This window comes from Bactrocera tryoni, chromosome 2, assembly GCF_016617805.1.
Source record: "Bactrocera tryoni isolate S06 chromosome 2, CSIRO_BtryS06_freeze2, whole genome shotgun sequence".
NCBI classification, from domain to species: Eukaryota; Metazoa; Arthropoda; class Insecta; order Diptera; family Tephritidae; genus Bactrocera; species Bactrocera tryoni.
Window position 1 is genome coordinate 6,894,573 of NC_052500.1, and position 21,245 is coordinate 6,915,817.

The following is a 21,245-nucleotide window of genomic DNA, read 5'->3' on the forward strand; positions in this document are numbered from 1 at the left end:
AATGTTAAAGAAGTCTTGCATGTCTGTCTCATATTTTATTTTTATGCTCGTGCATTTTATGACCTAACCGTAACTGCATACTTGTTTGAATACGAAAATGCTAGTCGTAATATGCAGACATCGTTACTTGCGCTTTTCATTTCCGAATACAAATTAATGACCATGACACTAATGACATCCATGCATAGCAACAAATGCAATAAGCTAATGTGCAGTGAAAAAGATTGCATTTCGTACATAACTACACATTATTTGCAAAAGGGTGCTTTTTATTATTTTATATGCAAAGTCTATAGTTTCACGTTCATAAATTCCGCTAATGCTTACATTTCTTCATGAGTCGTCCAAGTAGACATATTTGTATATGTGTTCTTCCGTCTCTGTTGACGCACATTGATGAATTATGTATATGAGAAATATCTGAGAAAGCCATATCCTTGGATTATGGCTGATCTTGAAAATTTATTAAAAATCCCTCGTCCATATGAATCCTTAAGTTTATTACATTATTATATGGTATCATACAAGTATACACTACAAGTAGTAACCCGCCCAGGACCCTGTCCGATTTTAAGGTGGGTTTCGACACGGTAGTATATTTTTTTGTTATTCCCGTTTATTGGGTCCCTACTCAGAGCCGCCCGCTATCCAACTCCTGGACGGTAGGCGCCTATAATGGTCCCACGGTTCTCTCTATTAAGACGTCAAGGCGAGGGTTGACGCACGCTCTAATAGGGCAATGCGTTCAGAACCGACCTAACCTAAAAACCTACCAACTTACACCTACCACATCAACTTAATGTTGACGGGAGAGAAACGAACTATGAGGCCTGCCAGGATTTTAACGGGACGGAGGTTGTCTCAGTATTAACCCGCCAGCCATTTCTGCAGGGTGCCACTCCCACATATTCATATACCTTGACCACCAGCCCAGGATTCAAACAAATCCAAAATTTCAGTCCTGAAATCATCGTTATCCGCGATCAGGTCTGTTAGGAGTTCACACAAGCTATCACGGCCGCAGGTCTCTTAGCGTTTGCCACGTTGCACCTGCCCGAAGGCGATCTACCTTACATCTCAAGATGGCGTTATGACTAGAGGCACATATTTACATACATACGTATCATAAGAAAAATACACTACATTTTACGTAAGGCATGCATATCTAAAACTCTGCACTCTCTTGCTATCATCACTTAAATATCTCTTTAAATTTATGATAAACCAACTTAATCGTTTAATTTATTATCTGTCAAAGGTATGAAGCTGCTGATTTTGATAGCTGTCAGCAGCGCTCGGTTACTTCTTTCATATCTGTCAAGGTCCCTCACAAGCAATTAAAGCACTCAAAATAATATTATAATAACAGATTATTATTAGTTTTTGCAAATATTTGCATGAAAGAATTTTTCAATCAAACTTTGATTTGCTGTTTTGATCTTTTCTACCAAAAAAGTTGACACAAACGACATTGACAGCTGTCATTAACCCGCCAGGTGAAGGCTGTTACGAGTTATTTAACAAGTAAACTAAGGCAGAATTAAGAAAAGCGAAAATGAAAAAGAAATATAATAGTATTGTGCGTAAACAGCTAGTATTTGCTAACATGCTGGCATGTAACTGTATTTTGATACATACATTTATATAATTATTTATGTGTTTTTGTATGAATATTAGTTTTCTTGCACGAAATTCTCGTGCTCATAGCCTTGATAAACGGTGTCTGCGATTTTTATCATTCAAAAGAAGAGATTGTTCGTTGATACATTGTATGTTGGTACATATGTATGTATATATGCGTATCAGGGTGGCTGTTATTTACCAAGATTTTTTTTTTTTTTTAAGTTTTGCCCTAAACAAATTATCCAACGTAAGCAAGCTCTGGCTTTTTGATCTCTTGCCTAATATTTTTTGTATCTCCAAAGCACTTAAAGCTATAATTTTGATAACGGGATATTTTAATTCAAAATTGAGCGCACTACAAAAATGGTTTAGTAGTTTTTTTCATAAAAATATTCCTTTAAAAGTTATACGCAGTTAAAGCTATGCAAATGCCTTATAAATCCTGTGTTGCTCATACGCACTGTGGGCTAAGTGCTCAATACAACGATATTCCGACAAATTAGCAGCCTTTTGAGTAAGAAAGAACGTATGAAGAATTTAAAAGCGATATCACAAAACCTGAGGCACTAGTTCGTGTATATACAGACGGACGGACGGACAGATGAGCATGGCTAATTGAACTAAGCTCGTCAGGCTGATCATTTATATATATATTTTATAAGGTTTTAGGACGCTTGCTTCTGGAAGTTATAAACTTCGTATCAATCTTAATAAACCCTGTTCGGGCTATAGCAATCAACTTGGGGGAAATAACGCACACCCTAATGTGTATATATGCTTTTATAAACATATATGTTTGTATGTACAAATTATGAAAATTACTGAATTACTTGTATCATCTGGCAGATGTGGCAACAAAGCATTTTCTAAAATGCCATAAATTTAATTGTATTTATTTACAATTTCGTTGTCACACGACGAGTAACGGCAAACAGCCAGTAGCAACAACAACAACAAACGAAAAAAGTGAAAACACGCGCATTAACCAAATAAAAGTAGAGAAAAGCGAAGCCGTAAAACGCGTCGGTGACAATTGCCAAACAAAGGCACCCTGTAAATAGCGAATTACGTTGAACAACAACAACAGCAGCGGCAAACAGAAAAATAAATAAACCGATTGCCATAATTGCATGTCGAGCGCTTTGATTTATACGCGTACATATGTACGTGCGTGTGTGTGCGAATAAGCCACTGCGCTGAACGGTCTCGCTCGTATTTTGAACGCGTTGGCACGTCTGCGCGCTGTTAATGGCCAGCGTAAATAGTGGGCTGTCCAGTTATCACACCCATTTGGTCATTCCAAGTGCAAAATTTCATTACAAGCATTGTAAACATGCGTGTATTGCGCAAAGGCAAAGGAAAGGTCTGCGCATGCGTCTCTCACTTTGTGTGTCCGTGTGTTTGTATGTGGAAGTTGACATGTTTGCTTTTAGCTCAGCTGAATGCGGCAGTGAAATTGCGCTTGCGAGCATGGGATTTTTTGTAAGCCTTAATGTAATCATGCGTGCTCAGCTGCGCATGCGTGTTTGTTTGTGTTTGTGTAATGTGCGTGTGTGCGACAGGAAGGTTGCAACCGTAAAAAATAGTTTTATTTGGCTTAAAAAGCGCATGTACCATAATAATTAAATTATCATCAAGTTTTCTTGTTGCGGAAGTGTGAAAGGTTGAGGAGTGACTGCGCTATTTGTTGAATTGTGTGATGCTTTATTGCTAAAGCTTAAAATTTTAGGCAAAAAATTTGTTTTATATAAGTTAAAAATATCGATATTTGTCAGGAGCACAGATTCTAGATGTGTCTGTGGTATACAAAAATATTGTCATCTTGATATTATCTTTTTTTCCAATAGTTTTTGGGGTTCTGAAATATTTGTAAAGATTTGAAATTCAATCATAAATACAATTTAAGTTATTATAACCCCAAAATATTTTAATATTTAATTTTATTTACTGTGTTGTATGCAAAGTTTCCAAAAAGTCTCAATTCGGATTCAGAGGAATATGTTTTTTACGATTTCTCTAGATTAGTTTTTCTGTCCTTTGCGAATACTAAAATTTGCCTCTATCCAATATCGCAGTATCTGGATACTTGGAGATTTGTAGCACTGACTAACTAAAACTAAAAAAAATTGTTCTCTGAAGTAATGCTGTTTCCATAATTACAATTTTTTTTGCTGCATATGAGTTGTTCCCGCTATTTTTTCCTTTAAAACTTTCCAATAGAATGGCTTTCATTTTTATTCTTCTTCATTTTGCGAGCAAAACAGCTGTTAGTTTCAATTCTGCCAAAAAAAAATAAAATAAAATGAACTGGTGTTTCCTTGAGAGCTGTTCTTGAGATAAAGCTATATTACCCAACGAAATATATTTGATTCCTTGAAGCGACGGTGTCCTAAGCCTTTTCTATCCGAAGCTTCAAAGCTTTGAAATCTACCTCACTTTAAGGCATCAAAAATGCTTCAAGTAAATCGGTCAGCATTTTACTTTATCCCTTGTATTTACGAGTTGGACGCACTTCTTTCCTCTTTAATTGAAATAATTGATTTTCGAATTTACACCATATTCCTATTACTTTTTCTTTTGTGATCTAATATGGCTTATACCAGCATATCATCTATGTATATTATTTTTGAAATTGAAAATAACTCCTATAAATTTATTCGACTGATATTTATCCGAAAATGAGCAAAAAAAATTAACGAGAACACAAAAAAACCTCTGATCTCGAACTAAATGCAGTGTTACCAGATTTTGGAGTCAGTGTATTAATTATAAAGACTTTCCTATATATTGAAAGAAAGCCAGTAAATAATGCCGAAAACTTTTTGTTAAGCGTTCACGCAACTTAAGCCTTTATTCAAGCAGGGTCTTGCTGAGGTTCCGAAGCTAACTTTTGAAAATCGTTTACTATTATTATCAAATATTGCATACTTGCTTAGTTCAGCCTCAGGTCTCGCACTCACTTTCATTATTTGTTATTGTATGGTAATTTTATGGATGTCATCGACAACTTTCAGGCTTTAGTATTTACAATATTAGCTCCTACAAAGATGAAAACATGGTTTGATCTGTTTTCGACTCGCCATTTCGCTAATCGCTATCCTTGGGGACTGATTTCTTGTAAAAATGTACCTGTAAAAGCTGGCATTCTTCCCTTTTTCATAAAAAAATTTTAAAATATAACGAATTTCTTCATTATTTTCATTCATTTTTGACCAGCTGTAACTTTTTTTCAACTTCCCCGACTTCAATTTAAATTAAGCTTAAAATCTCACTTTTCCAACACAATATGACACAATGTGATTGGTAGCACTGGAGATATACGACTGGAACGACATCTATTGACAAAAACGAAATTACTTTTTCAACTACCCAATATATAGATACTTATATGCACATATACAAATATTTAACGGATTTTTGAAGTCAAATGCATTTTGACGTTTGCCGAAGCATTTTCTGATATTATCTGCATTGAAATTTATATAGAGGCGCGTCGCTTATCGAAGACCTTTCGCCAGTATCTGATTGTATACACACACATCTATTACGTACTCCAAGCCACTGGCGCGTCACGTGTTATGTGTGATGTGTAGATCGCTATTGTCCATATGATACCGTTGTTGCTGTTTTTTATTGTTGAAATTATTTTTATTTTTCATTTATTATGCATATGTGCCATACAGGCTGCCATAAATTGCATACATACCGTTATGCGCGAATGCGCAACCCACTAAACGGCAACCAAGCAGTGAGCTGGAACAGTAATTAATATGCATAAATACAAATTTACACATAAAGATAATACTCAATACGTGTTCTTGTAGACTGTCGTAATCGCAAAAAATCGAAAAGCAAATAAAAAGTGCATTCAAAAAGAAAACACACACAAAAGTGAAATAAAAAAATCAAAAGAAAAAGTGCAACAAGCAAACCGACGATCACTCGAGCCAACGCTTGGCGCACGAGCATGAAAATCAAACGCTACCCCGGCAAGGCGGTCGACGCCAGCCTTTCACTGGACGGCCACAATGCGATGGGTGTGTTGTACGAGGCCAACTGGCTGCAGGCGCACGAAAGCTTCAACGCGCGCAGTGATCCTCACACGTCGCAGCGCATGTCTCCCAGCAGTGACGAAACGAATGACGCCACCAACATCAGTCACAACAGCAACAATAGCAACAGCGCTGCATATACAACGGCGCGCCACCCACACGCTGGTGGCAGCTACCTCGTCGACGGCATTTCCACGCTCTGCAAGTACCAGATGAGCCTGGAACAGATCAGCGCTTTAGAGCAGCAGAGTCGCGATGAGCGTATCGTGAAAGCGATCAAAGGTTTGAATGGCTATAAGCCGTCAACGTTACGCCGCAAGCCACAGCAGCTGCATGGCGAGTGGGACACACACGTGTTCAAAGGCGACGCAGACAATGGCGAAACCGCCACGAAGGCGCAGCAGCAAAATCACTATGTTATCGATCCGACAATGGAGCGCCAACAACGTCCGCGTCAACAGATCTCTGCGCAACCGCCAGCGTTGCAGCTGAAACGCTCACAAACAATGCTGTATGCGCCCAGCAAGTCGAAGCAGTCTTCACCGTCCTCCTCACCTGCCTCGGCCGTATCCAATTCCTCCACGTCATCATCCTCCACGCTGGATATCAAAGATTTGCGTCGCATTTGGAAAATGGAACAGGGTTTGAAAAAATCCAAATCAAGCACAACGCTGGCGTCGCACAACGGAATGAGTGTAGCTGCAGCCGCTGCAACAACAGAACCACAACTGCCAAACGTCATATCGACACAACCGCAACGTCAACGCACGCCACTGCTGCCCGCACCCAGTAACTGTGATAGCAATTTGAATGGCGGCAGTGAAGCGCCAAAGCCCAAACCACGTGTAGCGACCATAAATCGCGCCAAGTCCATGCGTCTACCCGTTGCCGAAGACATGGCGCTCAAATCTGCGAAGCACACAATGACTGTGCGCCGACGCACGCCACCAAAACCACCACCGCGGCGCATAGCACCACCGCTTCCAATTGGCACAAATGCTTTTAGCAATTCATCACAAAAACACTCTCCCACACCCGTACTCGTCACCGTTGATGTGCCCATCGACGAGGATAACGTAAATATCGGCGATCAGATTGTGAGTAAACCCTCACGGCCGCGCAGCACTGACAGTTTAACAGATGCCTTAGCGGGTATGACTTTGGGTGTCGGCCATCGGCAGCAGCAACGTGGTAGCGCTTCGTCTACGAATAGTGCTTCGCAGTGCTCCGACGATCAGTTCAGCATTCCACGTCCGCGTTTGCTCGTTCCGATACATACATATGCGCGCAAACGACGCACCGGTAATTTGCGAGACCCCAGCGTTAGTGGTGTACAGCCGGAGATTGAAGAGATCCCCAGAGATGGTAAGACTAATGCAACCTGACTAATATTTAAAAAATTGGTGTTACAATAATTGGGTTGAGGGTTCGTACCTTCGTTCGTTATAGGTTAATTTTCTTTTGCTAAAAGCAAATATATAGATATTTTCAATATAAAAGAATTGGGCAATCTAACTATTTTAAGATATTAGTCGTATATAATGTTTAAGATCAGATCAAAACGGCGTCAATGAGACGACTTCGGCAACATTTTCGCCATATAGCAACATCGCTTCTTGTGGAAGGGTCTATACGAAAATGCATATGTAGGTTGTTGTTGTTTTTGTAGCGACAGAAAACATTCCTGAAGTATTTTCGAGAAATAAAATTGATACTGGTGCAGCGGTGTAGAGAACGGCTGAATAGCCCTTCGCCTCACCTCATCTGGGTGCCCGGACACAAAGGTATAGCCGGGAACGGACTGGTTGATGAGCTCGCCCGCTCCGCAGCATCCACTAACACGGTAGGACCTCAACCCTTCACTGCGGTGGGTCCTCATACCATAAAGGAGCTGCTCCACAAGAGGTATTGGCAACAACTACAAGGGATACGGCATGCCAAGTTGCTAATGAGGGGTTACAACCTCAACAGGTTTAAATATTCAATCAACCTCCGTAGGGACAAACTCAGAATACTGCTCGCAATCTACTGCCACTGCAAGCTGAAGAAGCACTTACACAAGATGGACCTAGCTTCATGCCGGTTCTGCGAACGGGAGCCTGAAACACCAGAACACCTACTAATTGACATAACAGTCTGTAGGCGCACGTTAAAAGCCCTTGGATACATGTTTCCAATTAGGGATCGCATTGCTTCGCTAGCCCTCAGCATATATTGGACCTTTTCAATATGCTGGGGCTAGGTGAGTATTTGTGATTTAGGGGATGGGACAATAGAACTAAGGTTGTTATGCATTCCTCGTCTATTAATCAATTTCAAGGAATGGTGCCGAGTTGATAGACCTTGGCCGTATAAAGATCCGGCTCCGCTTAGACCTTAGTTTACGGAACCAGTTTGTTTAGACTTCTCTGGAATTTTCTTTGTATAATCGTCAATGTCAATTTCCAACCCTGTCATTATCAAACTGCGACGTGATCTACTCCTTCTAAGACCCGACCAAGCCTTTGCCACCAAGTAGCTAATATAGAACACTGGTTGGTTTTAATGCTTTCATTTTATTTCGTGCCGATTTCCTTTCTCTTTCAAACTGTACACACCCTTTCACATTCCTTTACTTCTGGCGATCAAAATTATTTTTATAGGTCACCGGTGAATATTCTAGCTATTCATAACCATTTCATTTGTTATTCATATAATCTAAGCCATCTGCACAATACAAATTGGCAATAAGAGTTAGCACATGCAAATCTTATTAAGAAGTAGGTTAACGAGTGACCCATAATGGCTATAAAGAAGATTTAAATAAGGTAAAAGTAGCTGAAAGCTTCTTCTGGTGTCACGCTCACACGCGTTCCAAGAAAGTGACAAATTTATACACTCTAAAATTACATTTGGTTTTTTATGGGTATTAGGGAGGTTCCTAAATGAATACAAGGAGTTTTTAAAGCAAACTTCGTCGTTTGATTCGACGGTAGATACAAGTATAAGAGTTGTAGTCCATCAGAGATGTATACCTTAAATAGAGTAGATTAAATTTGCTAGGAAGTTTGTAATAGATGGAGGAAAACATAGAGACGCTTTAAAGTACATACTACATACTATGTGATTAGCGTGGCGATCTGAGTCGATTTACAGGGTTTATCCGGAAAGTAATAGGGCTGAGTCGATTTTAAAAAAAGGTATTCAACCAATCATTACAATTCTTTAAAAACTTTCAAAATAGGCTCCTTCTACGTCGATGCAGCGCTGCCAGTGCGATTTCCAAGGATTGAAGGCGTCACGGAAGGCATTCTCCGGAATAGCCTTGAGAGCCGAGTTGCATGCTGCTTGGATTCCCACTGTCGTCTTAAAATACTTGCCTTTCATCGGCCTTTTCAGACAAGCAAACAAACAAAAGTCCGGGGCCCACATCTGCAGGGCGGCTGCGGGGTTTTCTTGCGGCTGCGCAAGCGTTGAGATGCCGGCCTAGATTAGGTAGCACAAGAAAGGCGCTGTGAGCCGGGCGTTGTCGTGGTGCTACTTCCAATCGGCTGCGATGTCTTGTCGTACCCGATTGACCTTTCGTTTGAGTCTCTTGAGGACTTTCACGTAAAACTTGTTTGTCCTTACTCTCCAGGTGCTCGGAGACAGCGCTTGTGTTGCCCTAATGTTCATATGTAATGTCTCTGAGGGTGGCATTGCCCGTTGAGAGAGTGATAGTTATAAAATCGTCAATTTCATATATTTAATGATCACCCTAATATATGTACTTTTTAAATTTGTCATCTAATACTTAATCTTTTTCTTCGTTACATTTTATTTTTAGAAATTCTTAATTCCATTATTCACAAAACTTTCTTTTGAAACGCATATCACTTTAAGCATTTCCATAAATCTTAATTTAACTGGGTAATTTATCAACCCCCCACCGCGCTAACGCCGCACCCACCATCAAATCACAGCAAAGTGAAAAAAACACTAACAAAATGATGTCATTTCCATTTCGATACTAACAACAAACCCTGAACCACAATCCAGCGCTGACCGGCCAGACGAGAAACCGCTCTAACCGGCAGCAAAAACAAGAAAGTAAAACACCAGCAACACACCACAACACAAATTATACAATGAGAACGCAAAAAATGGGCATTAAAATTTTAAAATTTCATTTGTCTCCATGCGAATCAAGCGAATCAAAGCTTCTAGCACAAATTGCCTTTAGCTTCTTAAGCCCGGCTTGGCGCTGCACCTAAGACTAAAACAGCAGCAGCCGCGCAGCAACAAAGACACAAAGCCAAATACAAAGGCTAAACACAAGACTGAATAAGATTTGAAACGGACCGGTTCGCCAGCTAACGGCTTTAGCAGTGAGACTACTTTGCATTTTTTGAAAGTGAAACCGGAATCGGGGTTTTCTTACCACTTTGGGCGACTCGCATGCAGTTGTTATGCTTTTTATTACCTTTTGGTTTTTGTTGTTTGTAGTCGATTACTCGTATTTTCATTTGAGATTATACTTGGGTCGTTTCATGTTCATTTGGCGACCAAACAAATCGAACTTTAATACGATTTCAAAGTTGTGCCATTCGGATACGAGTTTAAACTCCCAGGACACACTCGTACACACACGCACACACAAATATAAGCAAAGTAATATATAAGAGTGTTCATATGATTACCATGCAACACATAGGGGCCAACTGCCCGCACCCAGCGGCTCCATGACAATTGACAAATCGCCGCTGGCGAGTCAGAGTCAGAGTCCAACTGCAGTCGGCTAGTTTCTTGCTAGGTTGGGCTCGTAATTGACATTTGGACCGGTTGCTTTTTGCTTTGCCGCTTTTTGTTTTCTTTTCTTTTTGTGTGGTAAGTTGACTCAACTTTTTGGCGGCATACACTGTTGCAAATCTCCTGCCTTTATATGTACTTATGTATCTGTGTTTGTGGTTGTAAATGTCGCTTTGCAGCCCAAAGCTGAATTGTTAGCCCGTTTTAATTTCAGTTTCATTTTGCAATATTTCCTTCGTTGACTCGTTGTTGGGGATTACTTCATTGCTTGCCAGCATTAAGTCATATTACTCAATTCGAATTGAACTGCAATTATATGGTACTTGGTGGTGCATAAATATGTATAAGTATAAGCTAGGTGGACTTAGGGAACCAAGACTTCTGGAGTGTTTAGTGTGTACTTAACAGGAATACATTTTTATAGCTTATTTTTTGTTATTTTACATGAAAGTATTTACCTCTGATTAAAAAATCATATAAAAGCATATATAGAACTTCTAAGCGCCGTGATCCTAACCTCACTTCATTTATTAATGATAGTCTAAATGTTAATCTGAAAAAAGGATAAGTCGATAAGAAAAATTGTATTTACTGAATTTTTGACTCACGTTTCTTCTTCTTCTTTACTGGAGTAGACACCGCATCTCGAACAAAGTGCATCTCGCCGCATCGTGGGAATTCTTACAGTACACCAGCCAATAGGCATTCACTCGGTAATCTTACCTTCGGCGAACCGGAAGACATAGCCGAAGATGACATTAGTGATCTCAACAAATTTGTGATATACTCAAAGGGCTTTGTCGATTTGAAAGGGTCTTAAGTTTTAGTTTATAAGAGTTTTTAGGTACCACCCACAACGGACCGCTGGTCTAAGCTGTCTAAATGAGATCACTTTTAGGATCGACCTCTTAACCTTACCAAGTAAGAAAGATCTAGAAATTCAAAAACCAAAAAAAAAGAAATACTGCATGTAATGATCGATGGACTAGTCAAAATTTGAATTTTGGGTAGCCAGGTCCTTCTCCACCTGATCCAACTCCTCTACGGAGTGGAGGTCTTTCACTTCTCTGCTTCCCCGGCGGGTACTGCATCGAATACTCTCAGAACTGGAGTATTTTCATCCACTCCCTTCTCCACCTGATCCAACTCCTCTACGGAGTGGAGGTCTTTCACTTCTCTGCTTCCCCGGCGGGTACTGCATCGAATACTCTCAGAACTGGAGTATTTTCATCCACTCCCTTCTTATTAAATTATCCCTATCCCATGCCTTCTATTATTACTTGACAAATACAAGGTGCGTACCAAAGAAAACATGATTTACAAAACAAAAAACAAAAAAAATGGCTTTTTTGGCAAAAAATTAAAAAAAAAAATGAGGTAGATTTTGTTGGAAATTTTTTGTTTTTTTATTTTTTAAGAAGAAATTATATTTTACATGTTATTTATATAGGGAAACCTTAAATGATCGCCAAAACCTTCAAAAATTAAGCTAAATATTTTCTCCTAAAGCGAAATTTTATCTCTGTTTATATCATAGCTTCACTTAGTTAGTTTTTGACGCACCCTAATGTGCACATATTATAATTACAAGATACATATTTACATACCTAATTTACCGTTACATTCACGTAAATGCTGAAATCGTGCCACACCTTTGCTTTAAAAAATGCATTAATGCAAAATTTTTACTGTTATTTTTTATATTCCAGTTCTCGCCTTTGCAGTATGTTTTTATTTATACTTTATTTTGTGCTTAATTTAACTTTTTATTGACTCGTTTTTATTTTTGTTGTTTATTTCATTGCAGAGGGTCGTGTTGAGGTCTCACGTGAGGGTAAATACCTTTCGACACTCTCCGGCGCCAAAGTGTTGGGTGAATTGGCCATATTATATAACTGCCAGCGTACAGCGACCATAACCGCTATAACGGAATGTAAATTATGGGCCATCGAACGGCAATGCTTCCAAACGATAATGATGCGTACTGGCCTCATACGGCAGGCGCAATATACCGATTTTCTCAAGAGGTAAGTGACAAACGCACACTCGTTAATTATATTTTCCAATTAAAAGTACATTTTATGGCATTTTTTTGCCATTTATAAATTGCTCTCTAACATTTTTTTGCTTTGGGGAGGGCTGAAAAGTGTACGCTTTAAAAAAGGTTCCTATGGGTCCAATTCCAGGCACGAATCTATGAGCTTCTCATAGCTTTTGAGTATAAGGAAATCAGTCTTATTAATTAATTTTTATATTACCTCATGTGCTTACATTCTTCAATGTCTTCGCTAAATCAAAGTAATTCACCCTAATTCACAATTCACAATTTTCTTGTAGCTGTTTATATATAGTATATACATACATATATATTCATATGTTTGTATATCTGCTCAAATCTACACAAGTTAAGCAATAATCCAAGCGTTCACTTTCAATTTTAATCTAAGCAAAGAGTTACAACATCGTCACCACAACTCAGGTACCCTTTAACATACACACACACATACATATTTACATTCACACATCATTCTTTTGAAAAGCTTTATTTTTACCTTGAGCACTCACGTGGAACGTCTTTTGTTTGAAAATCTTCTACCGAGCGGAGTGAATGGTCAAGTGATTGACCTCACACGCATGCGCACAATGCTCAAGCCAACAGCATGGTGCATTCAATATACATATTTCATACTTATGCTGCATACAAACTTACATTTGCAATGAAATATGAGAATATCTATTACAAGCAGCGACATATTTAGCTTTTTCACCACTGATCCGCTGTCGCTGCAGCCTCTGCTTCGGCCTCTGGTCATTGGCCATTTTGAATATTTATGCAAGCGGTTTGGGCTCTCTGTAATTAATACCTTCAGCATTTGCAAAATCTTCGAATAAAAAACGTGTATACTTTTTTTGAATACAGAGTCACTCTCTAAATTTATCGGGTGTCATGTTTTGAATACATTAATAATATTGCACAATATATACTCGTAAAAAATTGTGATCAGGTATCATACCCTCAAACCATTGAGTGCTAATCACCCTTTCACTGATACTTATAAAGTATGTTAGCTTGCTTGTAGACTCGCTTCTGTGCTCTTGTAAAGCTCAAATTAAATTATTAATGGCGCTTCTTGTTGTAAAAGGGATAGGTCAGCCCAGGGAACGCGCAACTCGTTTAACTGTTTCGAGCTTTTGGTTAAAATTTGTTTATGGACATTTATGACAGTAATCTAATTCAAAGTTTCAGAAATTTCAAGTATAAATGGGAAATGTTTATTATCATTCAAAAGAAGAATCTTTGGCATTTATTTTTTGAAGATTATCTCTTTCAAATGTTGGCCGCGGCTGCATCTTAGATGGTCCATTCGAAGAGACCAATTTTCGATGAATCGTTCGAATATTTCTGGTAACTGGCGAATGACACGCGTAATGTTTTGCTCCAAGGCCTGTATCGAAGCGGGATTTTCCGCTTAGACTTTAGAGTTTACATATGCCCACAGGAAAAAGTCTAACGGTGTAATATCCACGATGTTGGTGGCCAATCGACTGGCCCAAAACATGAAATTATCTGCTCTCTGAAGTGCTCCCTCAATAAATCCATAGATTGATGCGATCTGTGGGAAGATTCTAAAATCGCTATTAAAGAACATTAAATTAATATATTCCCAAAATTTTGGAAAGGAACTAAAGTCGAAGAAAAAATTTTTTGTTTAATTGTATTAGTTACATCTATGTACTTAAAACAAGTCCCCATCTAAGCGAGATTATACGTTGAAGTAAATGTCGATTTTCAAAAATCTCCTTCTTCGTGTTTCTCAACTACCCCAAACGTACTCAATTTCGACATTGACTTTATGTACACCCACATAAGTAGCATATACCATATATGTATACAAACATACATATATGTATATGTGTATGTTTCTGTAGAAAAAGTGAAAATGCCTGCAGCTGCTTGACTACAGGCACAACATTGCGCCACACCAAGCCGATGCGTGTGGCATGTTGCATTAACGCTAAAAATTGATCACTAATTTGTTTGTTTTTATGATAACTGTTAATAAAAGTTAATGTTTCTCTATTGCTATCCATCAAAGGTAGGCAAGCAGGCAGGCAGACATGCGGTCAGTCCAAAACAAAGCAAATAGCAAAGCATGACAAACACTTCCCTCCTCGCACATTTATGGTTGCAACACGCATTGCAAGTGCAACATAACTAGCAAAATGTGCATATTCATGGCTATATATTAAATATATGGATGTGTATGTGTGTGTGTGTAGGAGTTGGCATGCTGGCATCCATCATATGTGGCATTCAGCCTGCTTTCCGACACGACTCTGACACTGATGTGAGTGTTGGCTGTCCAATGTGTCTAAGGATAGCGTCAATGTCTGCCAAGCTGCCATTCGTAGCAATAAGACCATTCGATCGTTGATCGATGCCAATCGTCAAATGTCTTTTTTTTTCATTTCTACACTTATTGCGAGTTTGTATAAGTTGTAGCAACTTTCTCTAATGCTGTTGCATGGCAATAACGCTTACATGCTAAGCAAGCTGCCACGCGGCTCACTATTAGCGGCGGTGGGCTAAGTAGCAAATGTCTACTCATTTGTGCATTATACAAGTATGTGCAGATACCCTTCAGCGTTGCTTAAGTGCCGAAAGGCAATTTTTATGCTAGAAGCTAAGCTCAATGGCCACAATAGTAAAGCGTGTTCGGAGTCTTGAAGACTCTATTCGATTTTCCATGTTCGTTGAACTCAAAAGACTCATTAAAGGACAGATTTTTCAACAAATGTTAAGAAATTTTACTTCGGAAATGCTTCTAGACTTTATAAGCGGATCCCACTTTTCCTCGTTTTGAGTCTTGAAGCTTCCCGACAAAAAACAACTCATTGGTCTTTTGTGTCTGAAGAAGTTTTAAACATTTGAAGAACTTTTTTCCTATTTTTAATTTCAATTTTTTTTCGGATAATTTCAATATATGACCTTTACCTAATTTTTTCTTGGTCTCATTTGACCCACCTTCCTTTAAATCTAAATATTATTTTTATTTATTAAATCAGTTTAACAGCAACTAACGTGAAATTCTTTTTAAAACACGGTTAATCGTAAAGAATACGAAAACTGGAGAGGTGCTGTAACTTCTGCACAGCGTCTACCAATAGGGATGACGTGGTTTTGACAGCTCGTGGCAGTCATGTTTGTTTACAGTCTTTTGTCAAATTTTGTCGGTATGTTCAATAGGATTTGCCATTTCATCGTGTCACATTTCGCTTTGGTACAAGCTTGGAAATTGTCCAAGATTATTACGCAAATTTGTGCTCTCCGAAAAATGCACAAATTCACGTTCATCGAAAAATTATCTTATCAAATGAGATCTGACTTAATGGCTTCGTCAAACAAACAAAAATTATGGCTACTGGGGTGAGTCAAATTTCCGTGTGGTTCAGGAAACGCAATTACTTACCCAAAAATTGTTCGCTTGGTGAGGATCGTGCTATGGCGACATCACCAGACCTTATTTCTTTCGAAGTGAGACAGGATATGCCGATACCATCTATAGCTAGCGTTAAATCAAGATCTGAAGCGACTTTTTTTCCCCGGAATTCATGTTTCACGTCTAATAATGGACGCAGTGCGTACTAGGTTGGGCAAGTGATTAATTTCGAGAAATGGTCCAGTCAAATGGCGGCCAAGATCGATTTAACGTCTCTAGATTTTCTTCTCGGAGGGTATGTTAAATTAAAGGCTTACGCCAATCAACCAGTAACGCTCGAGGTGCTCGAAGACAACATTCAGCGCATTTTAGCCAAAATTGCAGCTGAAATGTTGCGCCGGGTCATCGAAAATTTATACTACGGGTGGAGATATGCAGTCGTTTTTTACCCAAAATAGTTAGTTCACCGGTTTCCCGGCTCTTTGAACTCTCCCATATTTTAAAAATCCATTGGACTCATTCTCCTATTCACCACAATCACAAAGGGTAATTATAGGAATTTAAAGTTTGACGTGCCGAAACAGACTGACCCGCACGCTTTGACATTACGACGGATTAGACACTGGGGAACATATAATAAAATATATATTTTTTCACTATCCTACCAATTGAATAATATTTTTGAGATCCTAAGCCAAAAAATATCTGACCCTAACCTCTTTAGTAGAATAAAGAAAATATAGAAGTGGGTTCGAGTTGAACTGCTCTCTTTTATATTGTTCTTTAAAAATGTTCTTAAAAAAATGTTGCATTTAAGATTTTTTCCTAAAATGTTTACAAAATCTTTAAAGTGGCTGTATAGACTTCAAAGTTTCTTTAAAATTATAATATATTCCATATTCCAATTCCTTTAGAAAATAAGATCGATCGATAAAAAAATACATCTCTTATGTATGTATATATTATGGTTTTTATTTCAACGCTTGCTAAGCAAACACTTGTCCAATAACCTCGTTCAAAATGCATGTAAATGGATCTGCATGTGTGGAACTAAGCGGCGCATGCTTGTAATGTACACAGCAGCGTCCCGGTTAATGACCGTGAAAAAATTTCAAATTTCTTTTCATTTTTATTGGCAATAAAAATTACAACAACACAAAAAAAATTAAAAACACACCAAAAAGCGTTAAATAACGTTGCAAATTGGCGCAGCGTTGAAGCGACAAGTTTTACACGCTTGCCAGTCACGGGCAGCCGGTAGCCGTTGTTGCTGTGCAACCCTGCATGCGCAGAAAATGACAGCCGAGCGCGCTTCCCCTATAGACAAGTTCATCAATTAGCTTATATAGTGTTGTTGTGGCTTAGAGCAGTGCCTTAGCTGGATTTGAATGCCTAGATCGCTTTAACGCCAAGCAGCATTTTGCGCTTACCTTTGACTCTTGACACCTGGTGCAATCGTTCGGAAAGCTATTAAGCCAAAATGCAACAAAAAACTATATTCATTATTTTATTGCAAGCAATTAAGTTGTAAGATTTCGTATCAATATTTTTAGGGGCACTTTATATTAATATGGAAACCGTTACGAAAGAAGTAATTGTTTGTAAATTTGAATTTACCTATTTACTAATTATATTGTCGTGTAGTGCCAGCTCCATTGCTGCATTAAATTAGCGAAAACTTAATTAGCAACTGTTGAGAAAATTGAGCAATTAGTTACACTGCTACTACTTTTGTTTTTTTTTTCTTTAATATATTCAATTTTACTTAATTGTTGCCTGACTTTACGAGTATAATAATAATGACCATTTTTTCATATTATATATTATTATAACTTCTTGCATGTAATAAGCATGGATCATGAAAAGTCGGTGGCCTAACTTTTTTCCAACATCCAATCGATCTTCTTCTTTATTGGCGTAGCGGTTATAATCGAGTTTATAACAGCGCACCCGTAGTTCTTCTTTTTCGCTGTGTGGCGCCAATTGGAGATTCCAAGCGAAGCCAGGTCCTTCTCCACCTGGTCTTTCCAACAGAGTAGAGGTCTTTCTCTACGCGCTTCCCTCGGTAGTGTTTTCCACCACGCTGTCCTTAATTCGCCTGACTATCTCAATGTCGTCCTATATGCCGTACAGCTCATCGGTCCGTTCGGTATACGTCGTTGAAAAAGCGCAAAGGATCATAAATCTTCCGCAGAACCTTTCCAATCGATCCATGTTGACTTCATTTGAGGCGATCTTTTGATCAAAGCCAAGCCCCGAAAACTGCTACCGCGGATAATAACATGACAAAAGGCCATGATATCATGGAATCATTGATTTTGATTTTGAATTGAGCGAAATAGCTCAGACTATGGGGATCTCAAAAGATTACGTGGGAGATGTCGTGCATGAAATGTTGGGTATGAGAAATCTGCCGGCGAGATGAGTTTGTTTACTCTGAACAAAAAGCGCAAGCGTTAGACCACTTCAGGATGACAGTTAACATAGTTAAGCGCAATCTACATCGCTTCACGACCGTCGATAAAACATGGGTCCCCTGGTACACACCAGAAGCTAAGAAATACTTAATACTTTAGTCGGATTGCTCCCAAGAATGCAAGGATTGTCCCATATGCCGGAAAAGGGATTGTCGCCGTTTTTTTTGTGATTCACATGCTACCGACTACCTTAAGAGGGAACCTACTCGGATCTATAATGCCGAATTTTGGGCCGGTTCGACGTCAAATTGCAGGAAATGTGACATCATTTGGCGAAGAAAAAAGAGATATTCCACCATGACTACGCAACAGGTGACACCTCCCTCCGAAAGTTGATCGAATGAGGCGCCGAACGGGTATTCCCGCATTTCAAGATTTGGCTTCGTGCGACTTCTTTTGTTTTCCAAGTTTAAGTCACTCACTAGGCAGAAATTTTATTCGCAGAAAAAGGTTATCGGCGCAGCGGACGCCTCAAGACATCTAGTTTTTAGACGTCTTGAAAAAGTTGGATCATCGCTGAGTCCAACTGACCCACATCATTTGTTATAGTTTTTTTCTATTGTTGGCTTATTAGGGCTACCGAACCAGCCTCACGTGGTAAAACCTTTTCGAATTTTATATGAAGTATGTATATCGGAATATCCATATGTACATACTTATAGTATAGATATACCATGTTAAAAGATTTTGTATCATTATATTTTCCGTGTTCTATTTATAGTGTTCCCATCTTCAAAAATCTGCCCGAAGATACACTCATCAAAATCTCAGATGTGCTCGAAGAGACCCACTACCAGATGGGTGATTACATTGTACGTCAAGGCGCACGTGGTGATACCTTCTTCATCATATCGAAGGGACAAGTGCGCGTGACAATCAAACAGCCGGATACGCAGGAAGAGAAATTCATACGCACACTTGTCAAAGGTGATTTCTTCGGCGAGAAAGCATTGCAAGGGTGAGTGCCACAAATAAATCCACTAACTAACAAAAGAAATAATAATTTATACTTGCCATTTCTACACTTTTGCAGCGATGACTTGCGCACAGCGAATATTATATGTGATTCGGCCGATGGCGTTACTTGCCTGGTGATCGATCGCGAGACTTTCAACCAACTCATATCGAATTTAGATGAAATTAAGCATCGCTACGATGACGAATGCATAGGAGAGCGTAAAAAGTAAGTCAACGAAGCGAAAACACGCTAATGTTCTGCACGCAACCGCGGCTTAACACCATTCTTCACAACATTTTCATGCTAAATGCATTAATTTGCTTTCTTTTCTTTGTTCTGCGCAGAATCAATGAGGAATTCGACAACGTACAACTGACCGACTTGCGCATAATCGCCACGCTCGGTGTTGGCGGTTTCGGTCGTGTTGAGCTGGTGCAAATTAACGGTGACAATAGCCGTTCGTTTGCGCTGAAACAGATGAAGAAGTCACAAATTGTCGAAACGCGCCAACAACAGCATATTATGTCCGAAAAGGAGATTATGGGCGAGGCCAATTGTCAATTTATTGTGAAGCTCTTTAAAACATTTAAGGATCGCAAATATTTGTACATGCTAATGGAAAGCTGTTTGGGCGGCGAATTGTGGACGATCTTGCGCGATCGTTGTAAATTCGATGATGCCACTACACGCTTCTACACCGCCTGTGTGGTGGAGGCGTTCCAATACCTGCACTCACGCAATATAATATACCGTGATTTGAAGCCGGAAAATCTGTTGCTCGACGAGAAGGGCTATGTGAAGCTGGTGGATTTCGGTTTTGCCAAGAAACTACAATCCGGTCGCAAGACGTGGACCTTCTGCGGCACACCGGAGTACGTAGCGCCTGAGGTGATATTGAATCGGGGACACGACATTAGCGCCGACTACTGGTCACTTGGTGTGCTGATGTTCGAGCTGCTGACGGGTATTTATACAATTGGAAAAAGCATAATTATATTATATTAAATGTAATCTCTGATTTCCTCGCAGGCACGCCACCATTCACTGGCTCGGATCCCATGCGTACCTACAATATTATATTGAAGGGTATTGATGCCATCGAATTTCCGCGCGATATTACACGCAATGCCAGCAATCTAATCAAGAAACTGTGTCGCGATAATCCTGCTGAACGTTTAGGCTATCAACGCGGTGGTATTAGTGAAATACAAAAGCATCGGTAAGTGGCTTACAATTATTTATCATGTTACCATGTGGCTGTCATATCATTTTCAAGCAAATTATATACATACATATATACACAATAGTTAATATTTTTTTTTTTTAATTACTATATTTAACCACTTAAACCACACTTCGAAATTTTTGACAGCCAGACAAGCTATTTTTCTTCTGAAAATTATATGTATACATACATACATACATACATATATGATTCTTCGCCATTAATCCTTTGAGCACAAAAAACAGCTTTTTTGTGTCACAACTGCTTATTTATTCTTTACACCCTTAGTCTTGTCAGACTAAGCTTAGAAAAAACTTTATGACAGAAATTAGATTTCAAGCATACATTGAAAGTAAAAATTAAAATTATTTAGAGATTTGAAGCTAATCTGCTCAAAATCTCCCTGTGCTGCTCTGATTTCTGTTTGTTTCTGCCATCTGTTTGTCTATAGAGAAATTTATCAAATTATCACAGCTGATTTAGACACTACAATGGGAAAAATGTAAATAAACAAATAAATTAAATGTAGTACATCTGAATTCAACTGACAGTCGACTTCTCAAATCAAAAAATTAATCAATTTTTTCCATTAAATGTGAAATGTTTAAAGCAAGGCGATATTGTTACAAAATATACGACATTACAATGTTTTCTTTTAAATAATGAATGTGATTTTGTCAATGTCAAAAACACCTTTTTTTA

General features: G+C 38.9%; 1 protein-coding gene across 8 annotated transcripts in view; it reads left to right on the top strand.

Moving 5' to 3' along the window:
- Positions 1–21,245, top strand: part of LOC120769801 (cGMP-dependent protein kinase, isozyme 2 forms cD4/T1/T3A/T3B) — a 134,347-nt gene that overhangs the window by 112,015 nt on the left and 1,087 nt on the right. For 7 of the 8 annotated variants that reach the window (XM_040096987.1, XM_040096988.1, XM_040096990.1 and 4 more), the window contains 5 exons: positions 12,250–12,469; positions 19,082–19,318; positions 19,394–19,543; positions 19,663–20,282; positions 20,348–20,537. In XM_040096987.1, the coding sequence (XP_039952921.1) occupies positions 12,250–12,469; positions 19,082–19,318; positions 19,394–19,543; positions 19,663–20,282; positions 20,348–20,537 (1,417 nt within the window). Of the gene's footprint in view, positions 1–5,317; positions 7,041–12,249; positions 12,470–19,081; positions 19,319–19,393; positions 19,544–19,662; positions 20,283–20,347; positions 20,538–21,245 lie in introns of those variants that run through there. The other variant, XM_040096994.1, reaches the window with a different exon arrangement.